The 22,183-nt window shown below is 43.6% G+C and overlaps 1 protein-coding gene across 2 annotated transcripts in view; it reads left to right on the top strand.

The window, feature by feature from the left end:
• Positions 1-22,183, top strand: part of anos1b (anosmin 1b) — a 71,964-nt gene that overhangs the window by 36,393 nt on the left and 13,388 nt on the right. For both annotated transcript variants that reach the window (XM_086161773.1, XM_086161774.1), the window contains exons 3-8: positions 509-571; positions 2,620-2,827; positions 9,374-9,558; positions 11,300-11,429; positions 15,339-15,429; positions 19,042-19,285. In XM_086161773.1, the coding sequence (XP_086017899.1) occupies positions 509-571; positions 2,620-2,827; positions 9,374-9,558; positions 11,300-11,429; positions 15,339-15,429; positions 19,042-19,285 (921 nt within the window). The remainder of the gene's footprint in view (positions 1-508; positions 572-2,619; positions 2,828-9,373; positions 9,559-11,299; positions 11,430-15,338; positions 15,430-19,041; positions 19,286-22,183) is intronic.

Below are 22,183 nucleotides of genomic sequence, written 5' to 3' on the forward strand. Positions count from 1 at the left end.
TCAGCCAATTTCAAGCCTATTTTAGCCATCTGAGGTTGTCAAAGGAGTCGTTTACATCTCAAAGTAGCCATTTATTTGTTTAATTCCTAAGTTGTTTTTATTCATGACTCTTTTTGAACAGTTCGGGTTCCTGGAATAAATGCCCAGGCCCGCCAGGAAGCTGAGGGCAGCAGACAGGCAAGAGAGTGGAGGGGGATGGAGGGCGGGGAGGTTGGGGGTTGAACCACAGTTTTTATACATTGTCTGGTTCTAATCTGAAAAGAGCCATCATTCACCGAGTCAGCAAGGTGGCCGACCACATGTTTCACAGACGGCTGTTTGAATCTCTTTGTGCGTCTGTGGAAACGAGACGCCTTTCGCCCTCCTCGGCATGTGACATATTTCTGTTCCGTGGGGGTGGCGAAATCGGCCTTCTGCTTGTCTGCCCACATCTGCCAAAAACGGTCGGATGGGTGGAAACCGCCAAACATGTCCCTCATTGTTTTTTTTCTCCCTCTCTCGTACGCAGTGCCTTCAGCCCTGCAAGGAGCTGTGGGAAACCAGGAGGATGCCTTCTCCAAAGTCCTGCGAGGTAAAACAGGGAGTGCGCCATATGTGGGTGTGTTTGCAACATCCTTGGTGGGAATCCTGGTATCTGTGCTAGAGACGTGCTTTTGTTGGCATGGCATGGCTTTGTAGGTGTGTGTGTGTGTGTGTGTGTGTGTGTGTGTGTGTGTGTGTGTGTGTGTGTGTGTGTGTGTGTGTGTAGCCTTGAATGATTATTGGTGGAGCCAGTCACCTCAGTTTTCCAGATAGATTAGTTTTTCATCACAATAGCTGAAGCATAGTGCTGTTTGGATGTGAAGCAGATAGCTGGTTGTGAATATTGACCTATTAATGAGATGATGATGATGATGATGACATGAGAACAACTTTATTTATCCCGAAGGAAATTGTTGTGCCAGAGTTTCAAGTAAAAACATAACAGTAATAGATAATAGTAGAAAGGAGGAAGAATAAGAAATACAATGAAATATAAATTGTCTTAACTGTTAACTGTAACTACAAAGATTTGAAGATTCCCTGCAGCTGAGAGAAGAGGAATAGAAGAGGAATAAGCAAAAGCTCATACACATGCACACACACACACATGCACCAAAACCCCCACACACATACCTCTCCCTCTCAAGGACTGCCTTCAAAGACAGTTAACCAGAGGAAACACTCTCACCTCTGCTGAATTTCATATGCATGTTTGAGCACTGTCAGTGTCTGTCAAGCAACCTATTCATCTCATTCTACACACACACACACACACACACACACACACACACACACACACACACACACACACACACACACACACACACACATATATTGACCCATCCCATTTTGTATATATTTATATATATATATATATATATATATATATATATATATATATATATATATATATATATATATATGTATTCAACAATTTCCTTCGGGATTAATAAAGTTGTTCTCATCTCATATATGTATGTGTGTGTGCATTTATGTGTATGATTATACAGTATAGACACAAAATATATACACACACACACGTGTGTGTGAGTGTGTGTGTGTATATAATATCCATCTCATTTGTTTGCAGATGACTTTGTGATCTGTAGTGAGAGCAGAGAACAGGTTGAGAAAAATCTGAAAATCTAGAGAGGTGGAGGTATGCTCTGGAAAAGAGAGGAATGAAAGTTAGTTGCAGCAAGACATAGGAACTTGGGTTGAACAGTGAAGCTCGAGGGAGTGGAGATCGGGAAGTCGGAGGATTTCAGGTACTTGGGGTCAACAGTCCAGAGCAACGGAGAGTGTGGAAAAGAGGTGAAGAGACGGGTTCAAGCAGGTTGGAATGGGTGGAGAAATGTGTCAGGGTTACTATGTGATAGAAGACTATCAGCCAGAATGAAAGGAAAGGTGGAGCAGATAGTGGTGGGACCAGCGATGCTGTATGGCCTAGAAACTGTTACAATGACGAAAAGACAGGAGGCAGAACGAGTGGTTGCAGAGATGAAGATGTTGAGGTTCTCTTTGGGAGTGACCAGGATGGATAGGATCAGGAATGAGTCTATCAGAGGAACAGCACATGTTCGATGTTTTGGAGAGAAGGTCAGAGAAGCCAGACTGAGATGGTTTGCTCATATACAAAGGCGGGATATTGAATATATTGGTAGAAGAATGCTGGAATTTGAGCTGCCAGGCAAGAGGTCTCGAGGAAGACCAAAGAGAAGATTTATGGACGTAGTGAGAGAGGAGGATATAGAGAATAGGATTAGATGGGGAAGGTTGATTCGCTGTCGCGACCCCTAAAAGGAAAAGCCGAAAGGAGAAGATATATCCATCTCATTCTGTATTTGTGTGTGTGTGTGTGTGTTTGTGTGTGTGTGTATAGATACAGTAGATATCTTCATCCGTTTCATAATTTCTATAATACATCCATTATCTCATTCTCTCAATGTATATACTTTTTATATATATGTACAATGTCATTCTTAATCATTGCATATATGGATGTAAATCCTTTTTTAAACATTTGTATATTTATATATCTCTCACCTCTGGTCTGTGTGTTTCCTTTTCCCCACACCATGTATGTTTTGCACTCAGAAACAGACAGAGTGTGTGACAAGCCGGGACTTCCTGGCATCCCTGAGGTCATTCCGGCAGGGCGACTGCCCCTCACCCCAACGTGCCGCTGGATTCGCCGCTGCCTGTGTGGAAAGCTGCTCGTCGGACCAACATTGCCCTGCCCCCAGAAAGTGCTGTTCCAATGGCTGCGGGTACACCTGCCAAACCCCAGCAAACCTGTTCAAAGGTAAACTCCAGCTGCAGGCAGATGTTCAGCAGCTCTCAGGAATAACCGGCTTTATTGTTACTGCATCAGGCATGACTAGGTTTTGCATTTTATATGAGAAATTGAGACATTTCTGTTGAAAGATTAATAGAAAGCAGCCAGGCATCATTAAAATAATGATTTTGACCAATCAGTGAGAGCTCTACCAGCAAAGAATGGCATTTAGAGCTTTATTAATTAATTCTCTTTTCGAGTTTGTATTAGCTTGTATGTGAAATTAAAATTAAAATTAATTGAAGTGTCAATAATCCATTCCAGACCCTTGGTTCTGCTGTAAGAAAAGAAAAAAATATAAATAAGAATTACTGTATAAAATATTATAATATATTTTACAAGAAAATGTAAAGAATTGAACTGGCGTTACTAATTGTATTTACCTTTAAGATTGATGGAGGAAGTTGGGAGATGGTTCTCCATCACTTAACTTAGTGGCTCCACCCTTAATGCTACAATGTGTTGCTCACCAACAGTGGCAGCGTGTCCAGCCGTCTATAAATGCCACTTCATGGATGGCAGCAGCCAAATGGTTTTCAAATGCTCATCCCGCTCCCTCCTAACTCAGATCTGGATTTGAATTCAAAGAAAACTGAGCAATGGCTCGGATCTCAGAAATCTCCCATGTTGATGCGCTCCTAAGTCATGGTTGCACTGTTATGGGAGAAGTAAATTTTTAAGTTGACCCTCCATACCAGTATGCCCTGCTGAGAGGAACTGCAGGCCAAATCCATGCAAAAAATCAAATTGACGTGATTCCAGCACTAACAACTGTAACTTTTCTCCTAAATTGTCTTCAGAAATTGCTCCGGCATGTCTGCTGTGCAGTCGGCAGATCAGCAATGAGAGACGGCACACCTCTTATGGTTTTTTTTCTAAATAATCACCGGAGTTTGATGAGCTCTGTGCAGCAGTGGGGCCAAGGCTGCCGTGACCCAATAGAAACGCCGGCACCTCTCGGTGTCATATAGGACATCTAATCAGATGTCAACCCACGATAGAATCCTCACATTCGCCTAATTTCCATCTGATAATGAAGATAATTGAATATTCAGTGTAACCAATGCCTCCCTCTCACACACTCTAGCATATTTGTACTTCTCTTACACACACACACACACACACACAAACACACACACACACACACACATAGACTGATACCTTTGATTTATTGTTCCAGCCTTTCTTCTTCTTCTTCTTCTTCTTCTTCTTCTTTCGGCTTTTCCCGTCAGGGGTCGCCACAGCGAGTCAACTTTCTCCATCTAACCCTATTCTCTGTATCTTCCTCTCTCACACCAACTACCTTCATATCCTCTCTCACTACGTCCATAAATCTTCTCTTTGGTCTTCCTCGAGACCTCTTGCCTGGCAGCTCCAATTCCAGCATCCGTCTACCAATATATTCACTATCTCTTCTCTGTACATGACCCAACCATCTCAGTCTGGCTTCTCTGACCTTCTCTCCAAAACATCAGACATGTGCCGTCCCTCTGATAGACTCATTCCTGATCCTATCCATCCTGGTCACTCCCAAAGAGAACCTCAACATCTTCATCTCTCCAACCTCTAATTCTGCCTGCTGTCTTTTGGTCATTGTAACAGTTTCTTGTCCATACATCATCGCTGGTCTCACCACTGTCTTGTACACCTTTCCTTTTATTCTGGCCGATAGTCTTCTATCACATAGTACCGCTGACACTTTTCTCCACCCATTCCAACCGGCTTGGACCCGTCTCTTCACCTCTTTTCCGCACTCTCCGTTGCTCTGGACTGTTGACGCTAAGTACCTGAAATCCTCCAGCTTCTTGACCTCCACTCCCTGTAGCCTCACCGCTCCACCCGAGTTCCTCTCGTTGACACACATATATTCTGTCTTGCTGCGACTAACTTTCATTCCTCTCCTTTCCAGAGCATACCTCTACCTCTCTAGATTTTCCTCTACCTGTTGTCTGCTCTCACTACAGATCACAATGTCATCTGCAAACATCATGGTCCATGGGGATTCCTGTCTAACCTCATCTGTCAGCCTATCCATCACCATTGCGAACAAGAAGGGGCTCAGAGCTGATCCCTGATGGAGTCCCACCTCCACCTTGAACTTCTCTGTTACCCCTACAGCACACCGTACCAGTGTCTCACAGCTAGCATACATGTCCTGCACCAGTCTAACATACTTCTCTGCCACTCCAGACTTCCTCATACAATACCAGAGCTCCTCTCTTGGCACCCTATCATATGCTTTTTCTAGGTCTACAAAAACGCAATGTAACTCCCTCTGGCCTTCTCTGTACTTTTCTATTAGCATTCTCAACTCAAATACTGCATCTGTAGTACTCTTCCTAGGCATGAAGCCATACTGCTGTTCACAAATGCTGACTTCTGCTCTCAGTCTAGTTTCCACTTCTCTTTCCCATAACTTCATTGTATGGCTCATCAACTTTATCCCTCTGTAGTTGCCACAATTCTGCACATCCCCTTTATTTTTAAAAATAGGCACCATCACACTTTGTCTCCATTCTTCAGGCATCTTCTCACTCTCTAAGATCCTGTTGAATAATCTAGTCAGAAAATCTACCGCTGCCTCTCCTAGACACTTCCACACCTCCACAGGTATATCATCAGGACCAACTGCTTTTCCACTCTTCATCCTCTTCAATGCCTTCCTCACTTCACTTTTACTAATTTTTGCTACTTTGTGGTCTACGATAATCACCTCTTCTACCCTTGCCTCTCTTTCATTTTCCACATTCATCAGTTCTTCAAAGTACTCTTTCCATCTTCCCATCACTCTTCTAGCATCTGTCAATACATTTCCCTCTCTGTCCTTTATCACCCGGACCAGTTGTACATCCTTTCCATCTTTATCTATCTGTTTCGCCAACCTGTATAGATCATTTTCACCCTCTTTACTATCCAACCGAGCATACAAGTCATCATAAGCCCTTTGTTTTGCCTTTGCTACCTCTATCTTTACCTTTCGCCGCACCTCCCTGAACTCCTGTCTGTTCTCTTCAGTCCTCTCAGTATCCCACTTCTTTTTCGCTAACCGCTTTCTCTGTATACACTCCTGCACTTCCTCATTCCACCACCAAGTCTCCTTATCTACTTTCCCTCCAGATGACACACCAAGTACTCTTCTACCTGTCTCCCTGATAACACTAGCTGTTGTTGTCCAATCATCTGGAAGCTCACCCTGACCACCCAGACCCTTTCTCAATTCCTCCCTGAAAACCATGCAACACCCCTCCCTTTTCAGCTTCCACCATTTTGTCCTCTGCTCTGCCTTTGTCCTCTTCATCTTCCTTGTCACCAGAGTCATCCTACAAACCACCATCCTCTGCTGTCTGGCTACACTCTCACCTACAACTACTTTGCAGTCACTGATCTCTTTCAGGTTACCTCGTCTATACAAGATGTAGTCTACCTGCGTGCTCCTACCTCCGCTCTTATAAGTTACCCTATGTTCCTGTTTTTTCTGGAAAAAGGTGTTCACTACAGCCATTTCCATCCTTTTTGCAAAATCTACCACCATCTGTCCCTCGGCATTCCTATCCTGGATACCAAATCTGCCCATCACTTCTTCATCCCCTCTATTGCCTTCACCGACATGTCCATTGAAGTCTGCACCAATGACCACTCTCTCATTTCTGGGAATATTCTGCATCACTTCATCTAACTCATTCCAGAACTTCTCCTTCTCTTCAGATTCACATCCCACCTGCGGGGCATAGCCACTAACAACATTGAGCATCACACCTTCGATTTCCAGTTTCAGACTCATAAGTCTATCTGACATTCTTTTCACCTCTAGGACGTTCCTAACAAACTCCTCCTTCAAGATAACCCCTACTCCATTTCTCTTATTGTCAGTACCATAATAGTACAACTTAAAGCCTGCTCCTAGGCTTCTAGCCTTACTACCTTTCCACCTGGTCTCCTGGACACACAGTATATCCACCTTCCTTCTCTGCATCATGTCCACCAACTCTCTACCTTTTCCTGTCATAGTCCCAACATTCAAAGTCCCTACTCTCAGTCCCAGACTCCCTCCTCTCTCTCTGCTTCCGAAAACGCACTCCTCCTCTTCTTCTTGTTCTTGTTCTTCGACCAACAGTAGCCCAAGTTCCATTAGTACCCTGTAGGTCATCAGTATTTTCCACAACGAAACCACGCACGTTATTGATAACATTTGTAGCAGTTAACAAGGGATGACAAATGACTCCAGACCAGAAATTCAAAAAGGTTTTTTTCGCATTTTTTGCAGCGGCTCAATGCGTTTGTTTGGTTTTCATTCATCTTCTTTTGATTTGGAGTTCAAGACTTTCAGTCAAACGTTGCGGTGCCATGAAAAAGGTTTCCCTACTCGCATATAACTTTACCGATTTAAGAAAATAAAAGATCCCCCCATTCAGCAAAAGCCTAACCTCAGTCTTTATTACATGGAAATTCAAATTAATGCTGATAAGCTGAATTTCAACAGAAAATTCCAGGTTCAATTAAATCCTGTTTTTTCCTAAAATCTTGTAAAGTGTTCATCATTTTCAGTCGCAGTAAAAACCCAAATGAGTGCAGTCGCAGAGGAGCAAGGCTGTAGGGCGGAGGCTCTCAATGTGGTGGGAAGACCGATGTCTTTGTTTCACTGGAATATTTCATCTGAAGGCAGATCCAGCCCTTTCCGCTAAATCTAAGCCTGTTTCAAAAATTTCAGTTGGAAGCATTAATTTATTCATTTCAATACCGCTTATCAGGCAGTCTTGGTCAAGGGAGTGCTGTAGTCTATCCCAGCTGTCATTGGCCAAAAGTTGGGGTTCACCCTGGACCACGGGCTACATGTGGAGACTATTCACCCTTTCATTCACACGTCATATCAGGACATACAACCATTTACCCTCTCATTGACACGTCTGGACAGTTTATGGCACATTTCTCAAACTCAAGGCCCGTGGGCCAAACCACCATGTCATTTTATGTGGTCCGCGAGAACGTCTTAAAATGAGATGACAAGAGAGATGAGATGAGAACAACTTTATTTATCCCGAAGGAAATTGTTGTGCCAGAGTTTCAAGTAAAAAACATAGCAGTAATAGATAATAGTAGAAAGGAGGAAGAATAAGAAATACAATGAAATATGAATTGTCTTAACTGTTAACTGTAACTGCAAAGATTGAAGATTGAAGATTCCCTGCGGCTGAGGGAAGAGGAATTAAAAAGTCTGATAGCCTCAGGAAGGAAAGACCTCCTGTGGCAAAATGTCTGATTGTCTTAGAATACATAAATCAAACGTGTGCATTGACCATAAACTACATTTCACACAACTCATGCCGATCATGTTACTCACAAAGTGACGGCACCTCACCATTAGCTTGCAGTGTAGCCACATCAATGCGATTTTCACAGTGGAAATGAAAAATACAAATGATCCCTAAATGTACAGGAAGACAAAAGTTGATGCAGATGGAAGGCTGTTTCAAGAAAAATGGGAAGGGAAATACATGTTTGAGCTTCAAAGAGAAAAGCAGTGGTCTTTTGTATTAGAACGCAATGTCAGTTGTCAAAGAGTACAGTCTACACCGGCATTTTGACACCAACCAGGGAGCTAAGCTAAATTAGCCTTCCAGAAAAACAGCTAATTGTCCAAGAATTAAAAGCCAAACCATGACGGCAGCAGAATGTGTTCACAAAAGCCGCATCCAAAAACACTGCAGTGTGGTGTTTCAGGCGATGAATGATGGCGGAGGCGTTAGAGGAGTTTGAATCTTTATTGAAACACCAACAAATAACACTGAAACTTGAGCATCCAGGACCGTCTATATATACCTGGCTTAACCACGCCCCTCAACCCTTAGTCCCGTGGGGTGAGAGACCACACCCCTTTGTGTCCGCCACAGCAGCAGTGAAAGGGAGCTTTGTAACCGAGCAGCTATTAAAAATAATGATTTTTACATCTAAACAAATGCATATTTAACACTTTGTTTTTCAACATTAATGAGTAGTTACATTTATTTCACATTACATTTGGTTACATTTAGTTACAATTATACTGTTACCGTTACATGTGGGCCTTTGAAGGCAACATTTATGCTGATGTGGCCCTTGTTGAAAATTAGTTTGACACCCTTGGTTTCTGGTCTCCATGAACATCCTGCATGAGTTTGGACTGCTGGAGGAACCCAGAGAACCCTGAGGAACCCCACGCAGACACAGCGAGAACATGGAGACTCCAAACAGAAAGGCCCTTTGTAGGAATCCAACCAGGGACTTTCTGGCTGTGTGGCAGAAGTGCTAACCGCTGCACTAACATGCCGCCCTCAATTCCAAACAGATCCGCTCAAACAGACAATCAACAAAGTATTGTTTAAGTGTGTGTGTGTGTGTGTGTGTGTGTGTGTGTGTGTGTGTGTGTGTGTGTGTGTGTGTGTGTGTGTGTGTGTGTGTGTGTGTGTGTGTGTATAGAGGTGCGCACATGTGTATGTTATTGAATCACTGAAGCGGGGTTCTCTCTGCCCCCTCCAGGTGTCCCCCTGAAGCCACGTCGTGAGATGAACTTCGTGGAGGACTCCCAAGGTCATGTCAGGGTGGTGTGGGTGTCCAAGTTCAATGTTAGCGTGGAGCCGGTCATCTATGTGCTGCAGTCCCGTTGGAACGCAGGCATCCACCCTAGCGAAGATCACGCCACCGCATGGTCCACCACTGCCATGGTAACTACTCATTATTTTTTGCCCGTTTTGATTTTCGCCCTTCCCCAATGGAGGGGAGAGTTGTTACCTCCACAGAGGACCATCATAGTGCCGGAACATCTCGCCACTCGGGTTCTTTCGGGTTCTGGAAGAGCTGGGGGGCCGTTGCCTGCAGCACCACAGACATTTGTAACATATCTATGCCTCATAACTCTCAATTTGTCTGAGATGATGAAACTTCTCAGCGATGGAGAGGGATGCAAGACTGTTTCCACCTCATCAGTCTGCTGCCTTGCTGCCTGCTCCCCAGCCAGTCTCCCCACTTTGCCAGGGTAAACTCATAGTGTTTCGATGTGTGTGTGTGTGTGTGTGTGTGTGTGTGTGTGTGTGTGTGTGTGTGTGTGTGTGTGTGTGTGTGTGTGTGTGTGTGTGCGTGCGTACACATGCTGTGTATCCATGTGTGTGTTTGTGCCTGTGTGAGGTTAGGTAAATAAGTAGAACTTAAAAAGGAACCACAGGCAGCCACAGTTGTTCCACCGGCTGATTTTGACTGGCTGAACACTCATTATGGACTTAAATAGATGGCAGCTCATTTCTGTGACTGAGAGTGTGTGTGTGTGTGTGTGTGTGTGTGTGTGTGTGTGTGTGTGTGTGTGTGTGTGTGCGTGTGCGTGCGCGTGCGCGTGCGCGTGCGTGTGCGTGCGTGAGATTGTAGATGAGTGGATTTCAAGCCGTTTTTACGTTTGCACTCAGGGAGTGCAGACAGGTGACTCTTTAGCAGTTCGGCCCATAATTTAGCCGTGGCGTTCATTCATTTGTGCCTCCTCGAAACTAAAAAATGCTTCTTTTGACACATATTCATGTTTATGTCTATTAGATAGGCTGATAAAGATGTAAGTTAATCAGCAGTGAATAAAAACACTTTTTATTTAGTTGTTTTTTTTATTGTTTTTCTTGAATGGAGGCCACTGTGAAAGGATGAATGAACCTTTTCAACCAGCCAGGAAATTATGAGAAACTTATCTCAATGTGAAGAACTTTACTGCAATCTATAACCCTGTCTTTAAAATTATTCATTCATTCATTCACTATGCCACTTATCCTGGTATATCATATCATATCATATCATATCATATCATATCATATCATATCATATCATATCATATCATAACAACTATTCATGCCCTCTATTTATGTACTTTATCAATTCCAGGATTGGAAAATTATATGGCAGCAGCAGCATAACATGCAAAGAACAGATAGTGACAAGATAAAAATAAAATAGAAAAAAGTCAAATAAAATAAAATAAATAAATGAAAAGAATAAAAATGATGGAGAAAAATATAGACATAAAATCATTCACTCACTCATTCATCCATCACGGAGACATACCACGATTTCTCTTTCTCACTCATATAACTATGAGTACAACTATTCAACCTGTCATCTACATATCATATCAAGACAAGCAACTATCAAGAGCACTTAGTTTTAAAAGAGCATTTCATCAATCCATCTTGTTAATAAACTGTCCATCTGCTTTAATAAAGAATACGAAAGTAAAATTTGGGGTCCAGTTGAGCATATTAGAGGCCCGCAGCTGTCAACTCTTCCTGACCTGGAGGTCAGCTTTGCAGTGAAATAATGCTTTCCTCCGTTTCCCCCTTGTTTCCTATGACACTTCATGATGGCGGTGATGGAGAAGCTTCTCCACAAACACAGCAGAACCTGAGAGTAACATGTTGACATTTGTTGTCTCAGACCCTGGCTGAAGATGTGGTGCTCTCCGATCTCAGACCCCAGCGTTGGTACCAGTTCCGAGTGGCAGCCATCAACAGCCACGGCAGCAGGGGCTTCACCACGCCCAGCAAGCACTACATCTCCAGCAGAGGTAACGCTGGAGTCCCACAGAATGCAATGCCTCCAATTTTTTTCTACATCCCGACTGTGAATTTTGATATTTTGTCGCTGACAAAGTAGGGATTCCTGTCTTCTATTTCTGTCATGACACAAGGGATATGATTCAGAGGAAAAAGTCAGAAGTTCAGGAAAGTTTCCTTCTCCTTCCCCTGCTCTTCATCTATCCGTCACTCACATTTGATAGATAAGGTACAAGGAGGGGGGAAGTGCACTGCTGCATACAGGACATATTCTTGAGAGACACCGACATGTACTCATTCAGTGGCTTCAGCACCAGAACGAAATCCCTGGCATGGATCAGGGTAAAAGCGAGCATGAGGCTGTTGCATACAGCCCCGCACACACTCGGCTGATCCTAACACCCTAATGCCTCACACACTTAGGTCATATTGTTGCAGAGTTGACTGGCGTCACAGAGCCTCTGCCAGGACTGGCTGCAGCGTGTTTGTATGTGAATAATGACCCCTGCTGGAGCGAGGCGTGTAAATAAAAAAAAAAAAAAAAGATACTTTATCAATTTATGCCTTTGGAAGATTACGCAGAGGTGTCTAGAATATTATTTTCCATCGTTGCAGCATCTCACTAAGTGAAGTTTCTCCCCCGGACCCATCATCACGTTCGAGGAGTAATCGGCGGTGTCGGAAATTCTTATTCGTCCTCCTCGCTGACGTGCAGATGAGAAGATTGATAGCGTGTTCATCTCTGAGCAGTGTGGCAGAGAAAGGGGAATTGGCCTGTCCTGCCCAAAGCGATTCTGACATTGGAGCTGGCTAATTAAACGCGATATCCTATTCGTTAATTCTCCGAAAGCCCCCAGAGCCCCCGCTCCCATTGCAGCTCTTCTCTCTGCAATTATGAAGCTTCAGCATGTTAAGACTTTGATGCAGACACCTGCGTGATAAGCAAATCTTCAAATCATTAAGCAGTATTTAACCTCCCAGCTCACCGGGGCAGGATTTGATGTTGCACAGTACCTTCATCGTACCTTCTGCAGAGGGTTCTTGGCAGAGCCAAGGGGTTATCAAACATGTCTGGGGAGAAGTGAGAACATGCACCGCTGAAGATAAAGGGTCAGAAGACCGAAGAAAGGGAAGGAGTTTTGATTTATGAGCAGTGCGCTGTTCACTGATGAAGATTTGTATGAGCAACACTCTCCATCCGTTCCCCTCCCTCCCAGTCTGAGGCTATTTTCAGTCATATCTGACAAACACAGCCTCCCATTGTGTGCTCCTTGGCCAACTCCTCAACCCAATCCTCCATGCAGCGACCACACTGCAGCTTCTGAGTTTTCTCTTGTCACGCCTACCGTAGGTCCTCCCCAAAGGTCATTAGAACTGAAGAAGCCTCTCGAATGAGGGGTCAAACGTCTTCAACTGAAGAAACTCAAGTCCAATGGCTAAGACAAGGAGAATTTACGCATGCCCTTATTATCTACGTATGTTCATGTGTGGAGTTCATGTGTCAAAAACAACTCCATGGATTATGCTGAGCTAACTCATTTGGTTCTAGATTCATATTTAATATCCCTGTATGGGAATGTTAACTATACTAATTATTTCAGTAACTATAGAGGAATAAAGTTGATGAGCCATACAATGAAGTTATGGGAAAGTAGTGGAAACTAGACTTAGAAAAAAGTCAGCATTTGTAAGCAGCAGTGTGGCTTCATGTATAGAAAAAGCACTACGGATGCAGTATTTGCTTTGAGAATGCTGATACAGAAGTAGAGAAGATCAGAGGGAGCTGCATTGTACCTTTGTAGACCTAGAAAAAGCATTCAACTCGGCACTAAGAGAGCAAAAATGGTTGTGTTATGAAAAAGTCTGGAGTGGCAGAGAAGGATGTTAGGCTAATGCAGGACATATATGCTAACTGTGAGGTGGTGGTGAGGTGTGCTGTAGGTGTGACAGAAGTTCAAGGTGGAGATGGGACTTCATCAGGGCTCTACTCTGAGCACTTTCTCGTTTGCAGTGGTGATGGACAGGCTGACAGGTGAGGTTAGACAGGAATCCCCATTGACCATGATGTTTGCAGATGACATTGTGATCTGTAGTGAGAGCAGGGAACAGCTGGAGGAGAATTTTGAGAGGTGGAGTTATGACCGGGAGAGGCAAAGGTTAGCTGCATTAAGACAGAATATGTGTGTTGATGAGAGAAACCCAAGTGGAACGCTGAGGCCACAAGGAGTGGAGATCAAGAAGGTGATATTAAGCAGGTTGTAACGAGTGGAGAATGATCTCAGGGTTGGTGTGTGAGATGGACCATCAACCAGAATCTGCACTGTCAACGAGATCTTTGCTAGAGGACCATTTGTGTGTGTGTGTGTGTGTGTGTGTGTGTGTGTGTGTGTGTGTGTGTGTATGTGTGCGCGCACATGCTGTCATGTCTTTCGGGGTTAAAGGTTAAAGACACACACTTAGACATTCCAAATACCATCTGAGCGCGGTCTGGGTCTCGTGTTTCCAGTTCATTTGTCTGATTAGTCGAGGGCTGGAAGTCACAGGTCGCCAACCAGGAAGCCGACAGATGACAGCAGGTTCTTCTTCCTCCTGTTGAGGTTCCTGCATGGATGCTTAAAGTGAAGAGAGTCCAGATCTGAGATGTTAGTTCTGAGGCGGACCTGCCAAAAGCAATGAAGACCCCTCTTTCGTGTTGGGAAATCAAGGACTGAAATTTCGGAGAACCTGATCTTCTAGAGCCGACCTGAGGGTGAATGTCGGCCCGCAGAGCCACGGCTTTCTCCGTGAACATCTCACTTACTTTGATCTGAACTTTGATCATGCGGGTCGGCCAAGACCAGCCGATGACCCTTGTGTGGGCTCGGCGCTGGCCATGGGGGATGGAGTCCTAATGGGATACATTTTGTAGTTCTAATCAAACACAGCGTACCGGGTATAAGGTTCTAATCAGACGCAGAGCCGGCAACCCAGGGGTTCAGTCTTGGAGGTGGATGGCGACCAGCGGTGGTCGTCTTGGCCGCCTGCTGCCGGGGACTTCTTACGATGGAGCCCTGTCCCAGAGGAACCGCCCTGCTTTGATGCCACAAATCTAATCGGCTGTGTCGACTTGAACAAGCAGAGCGGAAATTAGCCTCTTCCCCCCGGAGTAACTTATTTTGCTCTGACTCACTGAGCGATCTGGACCATCAGGGTTTGTTGGATCCTGATCTGAAAGCGTGGTTCCAAATTGCTGTGTGACCTAAGGATGATTATTTTCATGAATGTAACCAGAGCCTGTCAAATTTGGCCCGACATGTTTTTTTATTGGTGGGTTGAACTTTAATGAATATTAGAATATTACAATTGTGTTTTGAATTTGAAAATGATGTGGCCACTTTGTTGTATCCAGGTTCCTTCAAGACACCCAGCATGAGAGTCTCTTATTCTGAGGCCTTTTATTATACTGTAGGTTCACATTTTTTATTCAAAATTAACTCACCTGGAATAACTAGAATCTACATTATGCCACGTGACGTATCTGTGTGTGTGTGTGTGTGTGTGTGTGTGTGTGTGTTGTGTGTGTGTGTGTGTGTGTGTGTGTGTGTGTGTGTGTGTGTGTGTGTGTGTGTGTGTGTGTGTGTGTGTGTGTTTGCGTGGGTATTGGGTGTTGGATTTGCGAGCTAACAATGAACTAATGGTAAGGCTGATTCTGGAGATGTCAGAGGTTCTACCGGCAAACATAAATTATGTAATTAAAGAATATTTACATTTTATCCACCCAAGTTGTTGCATATTTTATTGTTTATTCATTTAAAACCAGCAGTATTCGATTGATACACATGCAGCTAGGTATTAAACTATCAAACTGAGTTGATGCTCATGGCACAAATTATGTTTGAATTTTAATCATAAAAGTACGTTTTTCTTACCACCCTCTGCAGACCCCTCACCTCCAGAACCTCCTGTTAATGTTCAAGTGAGCAATCAGACTCTCGAGTGGGCGGCTTCACCAGGATCCCAGTTCACAGGCAGGTATGGAAATAGATGAGAGAATCCTGAAAAAGGAATAAACTCTTCAATTTCCTTGAAGAAATACTTTCCTCCTTGCCGTTAATTTGAGCTTGATGAATTCTTAAGTAACAGGAGTGAGGCAGGTTGGCTTCAGGTTAGATGGAGGAGGATGATTGGCTGTGGCAAGCAATGAACATAGCAGCTCAAAGGAAAAGAAAGAGGAAGTGATGTCAAAAATCATAAATAACATTGGAAAGCTCATTAAATAGATACACGGGAACTTCCGGAATATTTAGTGCATATTTTCACCAAGAATATTTTTCCCATCACAAGTCGTAAGGGAGTCTTACTGGAATTGCAGCGCACTCTCGATCGTGAAGTGTAAGCTGGTAGTCTGACAGTTGTAGCTCAGTCTTTGCCTAGTCTTGGGGCTCACCACAACATCAAGTGTGTTTGATATTATCATGAGTCTTCGTGTTACATTGCCGGAAAAGCTGAATCAACAACCAATAGATGAGTTCCAACTAAATCGGAAAGTAGTAACCGGGTACCAGCATGAATCGATTTGTAGTTAAACTAAAAACTAGTCTTCAGTTGTGAGCTGGTGTAAGTTGATAGTTTTACATGAGTCTTTTCAAAGTCTTAAGGTGTGAACCCAGCATGACTGTAATTTCCAGACTATTGAGCACATCTGAATATATGCTGCACCGGCTAAAATTAACTAAATAAATCAATGTGTACATATATAGGCCGCACTTTTCTATAAGCCACAGATGTCCACGTTGTAACATGAGATATTTACACAGAACCGTTTTTTTTTTTACTTTTAATTAAATACATAACAGTAACATCCACAAGTACGGATGAAATGCTTTTTTCAAGACAGTTTCTGTAACATGGCTGATGAAAAGGATTAATGATAAATAACACAGGGAAAACTACATCCATTCATCCATTTTCTATCCCCACTTAGTGATCTGATTGTTAATCTTCTTCCATGTTGGAATTGAATGACCTCAGAATTTAACGGTCATTTCATTGGTCCAATGTGATGAGGCTACATGTTTTGGCAGTATGAAGCTTGTTAGCCCAAAAAGCCCATAAATTAGCTGCAACGTTGTTTAAGCAACAGTGTTCAAAGTGTCTGAAAAAGTAGCTGATTCATGTATTCTGTATTCATTTGTGTGTTTTCTTTGCGGAATTTTCAAGTAGCCATAGTAATCATAAAAAAAAGATATGTCAATTTAAAAATCTCTAACAACTTTAAAATAATATGTTAAAACCTCTGCAGGTTAGATACATTTTCAATTAATAGTGATATGATACTTCTTTCTTCTTCTTCTTCTTCTTCTTCTTCTTCTTCTTCTTCTTCTTCTTCTTCTTCTTCTTCTTCTTCTTCTTCTTCTTCTTCTTCTTCTTCTTCATCATCTCCTTTCGGCTTTTCCCTTCAGGGGTTGTCACAGCAAATCAACCTTCTCCATCTAACCCTATTCTCTGTATCCTTCTCTCACACCAACTACATTCATATCCTCTCTCATGAATCCATAAATCTTCTCTTTGGTGTTCCTTGAGACCTCCTGCCTAGCAGCTCAAATTCCAGCATCCATCTACCAATATATTCACTATCCCTCCTTTGTACATGACCGAACCATCTCAGTCTGGCTTCTCTGACCTTCTCTCCAAAACATCTAACATATTGTTCCTCTGATAGACTCATTCCTGATCCTATCCATCCTAGTCACTCCCAAAGAGAGCCTTAGCATCTTCATCTCTGTGACCTCTAGCTTTGCCTCTTGTCTTTTCATCATTGTGACTGTTTCTAGGCCATACAGCATCGCTGATCTCACCTCTGTCTTGTCCACCATTCTTGTCCTTCTGGCTGATAGTCTTCAATCACATAGTTCCCCTGACACTTTTCTCCATCACATTCCAACCTGCTTGAACCTGTCTCTTTACCTCTTTTCCACACGCTCTGATCCTCTGAACTTTGACTCTAAGTACCTGAAATCCTCCAACTTCTTGATCTCCACTCCCTGTAGCCTCACCGTTCCACCCGGGTTCCTCTTATTCACACACATAGGCTGTGACTAACCTTCATTACTCTCCTTTCCAGTACATACCTCCACCCCTCCAGATTTCCCTCAGCCTTTTCCCTGCTTTTCCCTACAGCACCAATACCACTGTCTCACAGCTAGCATGCATGTCCTACACCAGTCTAAAATACCTCTCTGCCACTCCACATTTCCTCATACAATACCAGAGTTCCTTTCTTGGCACCTGTCATATGCTTTTTATAGGTCTACAAAAACACAATGCAGCTCCCTCTGGCCTTCTCCGTACTTCTCTATTAGCATTCTCAAAGCAAACACTGCATCTGTAGTTCTCTTTCTAGGCATGAAGAAGGCACTACACTTTCCCATAACTTCATTGTATGGTTCATCAACTTTATCCCTCTGTAGTTGCCGCAATTCTCTCCCTCCTTACTGTCCAACCGAACATACAGGTCATTGTTGACCTTTGTTTTTGTCTCTGTCTTTACGTTACGTTGTATCTCCCTGTGCTCCTGTCTGTTCTCTTCAGTCCTCTCAATGTCCCACTTCTTCTTTGCTAACCGCTTTCTCTGTATAAACTCCTGCACATCATCCCCCACCAAGTCTGCTTATCGACTTTCCTTTCAGATGATGCACCAAGTACTCTCCTACCTGTCTCCCTGATAACACTAGCTGTAGTTGTCCAATCATCTGAACTCCCTCCCTGACCACCCAGGACCTTTCTCAACTCCTCCCTAAAAACATACAAAACTGCAGAGCATAGACACTGACAACATTGAGCATCACACCTTCAATTTCCAGTTTCAGACTCATAAGTCTATCAGACATTCTTTTCACCTCCAGAACATTTCTAACACACTCCTCCTTTGAGATAACTCCTACTCCATTTATCTTCTTGTCAGTACCATAATAGTACAACTTAAAGCCTGCCCCTAAGCCTCGAGCCTTACTACCTTTCCACCTGGTCTCTTTGATACACAGTATATCCACTTTCCTTCTCTGCATCATGTCGACCAACTCTCTACCTTTTCCTGTCATAGGCCCAATATTCAAAGTCCCTACTCTCAGTCCCAGGCTCTTTCCTTTCATTTTCTCCCTCTGCTTCCGAACACAATCCTCCTCCTCTACTTCTTTGACCTACAGTAGCCCAGTTTCCATTGGTTCTCTGTAAGTCATCGGTACCAATGATGGTCGTTGTTGACCTGACCGATCCTGTATGGTCTAGTTTTTAGTTTTTTTATCTGCATGTTTGGTTTCGGCAAAAGTTTTACACTGGATGCCCTCCTGATGCAACCATCTGCATTTATCCGGGTTTGGGACTGGCTCAGGGGACACACTGGCCTGTGACCCCCTGAGGCTGGCTCAGGGAGACACTGGCCCATGCCGCCCTGACGCTGGCTCAGGGAGACTCCGGCCCATGCCACCTTGATGCTGTATTTGTGATATGGTACCTCAACTTTCTTTTAATTCATGAAATCTAAGATTTTCCCAAGATATGGAAATCGAAATTAAATAAAATTGACATTAAATCGTCCAATATTTGCTGGTGTTCAAACAAATCCCGCAATCTCTCGCACTGCAGTTCATGGGGAAATGGGCCGGCTGTGGCTGCCTTCATTCGCTGGGAGCCCCCAAGAGAGGGAGACCTGCCAGTGCACAACTACAGGATCACCTGGAAGGCCCACCACACTCATGTGGCCTACAGGCTCTTGCATTTGCCTCATCCAAACGCCACTGTGATGCAGAAAGCTGTGCACGAGAGGCACGTGCAGCCACACACACCAGAGCTGGCTAAAAAGGAAACCGCCAGCAAAGTGACACACGGGGTAAGAGTGCAGTTTTTACATTATACAGATAACACAGTAATGGATACCCCGACATTTCCCATTCATATCTCACATAATAATACACTCTTTATTCTCTTTTTAAAAGCTCATGCACACAGTCATGCATGGAATTACATACTTTGCAGTCCTATTAACCTGACTCAATATGTGAGCCAGCATTTGATATCTCTGCTGCTCTTATCAGGGGCTGGGTTGAAGCGCTGGGGCGTTCCTCTGTCAGAGTACCAAACCAAACTCACATTAAACTACATGATAGTCGCTATTATCCATTGCGACCTTTAGTGGAGTCTATGGTTCAATCCCCGGGATTGATCCATAGACTTCATACATGCAAAGCATGCACTCTCCCACTGAGCTACATGCCACAACTAAGTCGGGAGAAGATCAGTCTCATTTTCACCTCTTTTTATCAGCATCTGAGGCTTCCTCGTCTGCATTCTTCTGCCTCGACTGTCCCACCTGTGGTCTGAATGTCCTCTTGTGAGACTGAGAAGATGTTCAGTTTACATGCAATGCATTCATTCATCATCACATCATCAGTGATGTGCAGTGGGGTTCACAGCTGGTGAGGCACTGTATTCCTCAGCCAAGGAGTTACAAGAAGAATCACTGTAATCACGAGCACCCCCTACCCCCATGAGGCAAGGAAACTGCATGCTTCACTTAGTGACTGCTCACAGCTGTTTTATGATCACTCAGTACAAGAAACTAGTAACACACATACGGTTGTTGACAAAAAAAACCACTGTACAATGGAAATGTAGTTCATCTAGCAAAAGTGTTTCAACATTTTAATAGCGACATACAGAGAGACTGCAGTTTGGTCTTAATGCAGTGTATGCTAGCAGTCAACTGTCATTGCGCAATCTACGTTGAGGCTAGACAGACAGTCTCACCGCACATCTCTTCTCAGTATTTGAATAGAAAATGTGAAAATTTAGAGATTTTGAATAAAAAACAATCTAGAACTGGTAAAGTTAAATGAAAAATACCTTTATACCTTTTTTTTTTTAATTTTTTGACATTTTTTTCTTTCGGTTTTGATTTTGAAGTGAAGCACAGCCTCTCCTGTTTTCCCTGACAGCACGTCACTGATCTCTACCACTTATTCAGCACTTGGGGTCACAGGTGGGCTGGAGTCGGTCTCAGCTGTCATTAGGGGATGACATGGCAACACATAGAGGCATACAAGCATTCACCCTCTCATTCGCATGACATATAGAGAATTCTAACCATTTACTGTCTCATTCACTCACATATAAAAACGTAAATCCATTCACTCTGTGGTGAATGTCGGGTCTCGAATTAACCTCCTGCATGTTTTTCTGGCTGCGGGAGGAAACACAGAAAGACACCCTGCCGGAATCGAACCTGGGACCTACTTGCCGCCCTCATGTATTTCAATGCAATATAAAAATACCCACTATTTCTGTTGATTATCCAAATTTATTGAGTGTCACCGCTGTTATTCCAGAATGGAGAAGGACTAGCTGTTCTGCTAACACTCTGTGCTGTAAGCCAATAAATGGTCCTAGTTCTAGAAAACAGCTACATTGGATGGAACTACCTCCAAAACAAAGATTGGTTTATATGTGAGTGGAATATAATGAGGTGCTTTAAAAATTTATTGTCAAATATTTAGACTTGCAATCGGTTCATCCCGCTAATTTCTGTGACTCCGAAAGTAATCGAGGGGTGCATGTCCATGGCAGGGCCACCTGGCCCAAAGTCAAGTGACAACAAAAGAGCCGCGGCTTTTTCTCTTATTTGCAAAATGACTTTAACTTAAGTTGGAGCATCTGGGCCTGTACTGACAGTGCGCTAATAGGGATGGCGCAGTGTCGTTACCGAGCCAGTCGCTGTGGCTTCGAAGAAAAAGAGAAGCGTAAAGGACTTCAGATATGGACTCACCGGTGTCGGTCCCGAGAGGTACTTTACTTCTTCTTCTTCACCTTTGGGCTTTTGGGCTTTTCCCTTCAGGGGTCGCCACAGTGAATCAACCCTCTCCATCTAGTCTTCTATCTCATAGTACCCCTGACACCTCACCACCTATTCCAACCTGCTTGAACCTGTTTCTTTACCTCTTTTCCACAATCTCTGTTCCTCTGGACTGTTCACCCTTAGTACTTGAAATCCTCCAACTTTGATCTCAACTCTGTAGCCAAACCGTTCCACACAGGTTCCTCTCATTCACACACGTATTCTGTATTGCTGCGACTAACCTTCATTCCTCTCCTTTCCAGAGTTACTTTAATGCCATTTCCAAAAAAGGAATACCGCTGTTTCTCTCACTTAACCCTCATATTATGTTAAGGGTCAATTTGACCCATTGGGTCAATGGGTGAATTGGGTCAAATTGACCCTTAACATAACATGAGGGTTAAGTCGCCATAGTGATTGCAGGTGTAATTGCAATGTAAGATTTTAACAATCTCGCCACGTCCAGTCAGCAGCCGCAAAGCACCCATAATTACAGTAAACATTGCATTACGGTTTCAACACATAGTTTATATTTTAACTTTCAGGCGATTAGGACAACCAAAGAACCTCCTCCATGCACAGAAACATCCAGCTTGGGAGACACCAGGGTCGCAGCCTAATGCTTTAGTTTGCTCACATCAAAAAGAAGTGCCTAAGTCAAAAACATAGACACGGGCATTTCAAGCTTTTAATGGAAATGTGCTCATATAGAGCTAGCTAAGCAGTGGTGTCTGCCTGGTGGAGACATTTATCTGTAGTCTGGTCTGGCTGGGAGGGCTGGAATTTAAATGAGCCCACCCCCCACCCTAACTAGTGTCTCCGGCTTGCAGCTGCAGCATCTCGCACAGCCGTCTGCATCATGACAAGTAGGAACCGGAACAATCGGCTACATAAAAA

Source organism: Fistularia commersonii, chromosome 16 (genome assembly GCF_037954325.1).
Source record: "Fistularia commersonii isolate RoL2024-O1a breed Wild chromosome 16, RoL_Fcom_v1.0, whole genome shotgun sequence".
Taxonomy (NCBI): Eukaryota; Metazoa; Chordata; class Actinopteri; order Syngnathiformes; family Fistulariidae; genus Fistularia; species Fistularia commersonii.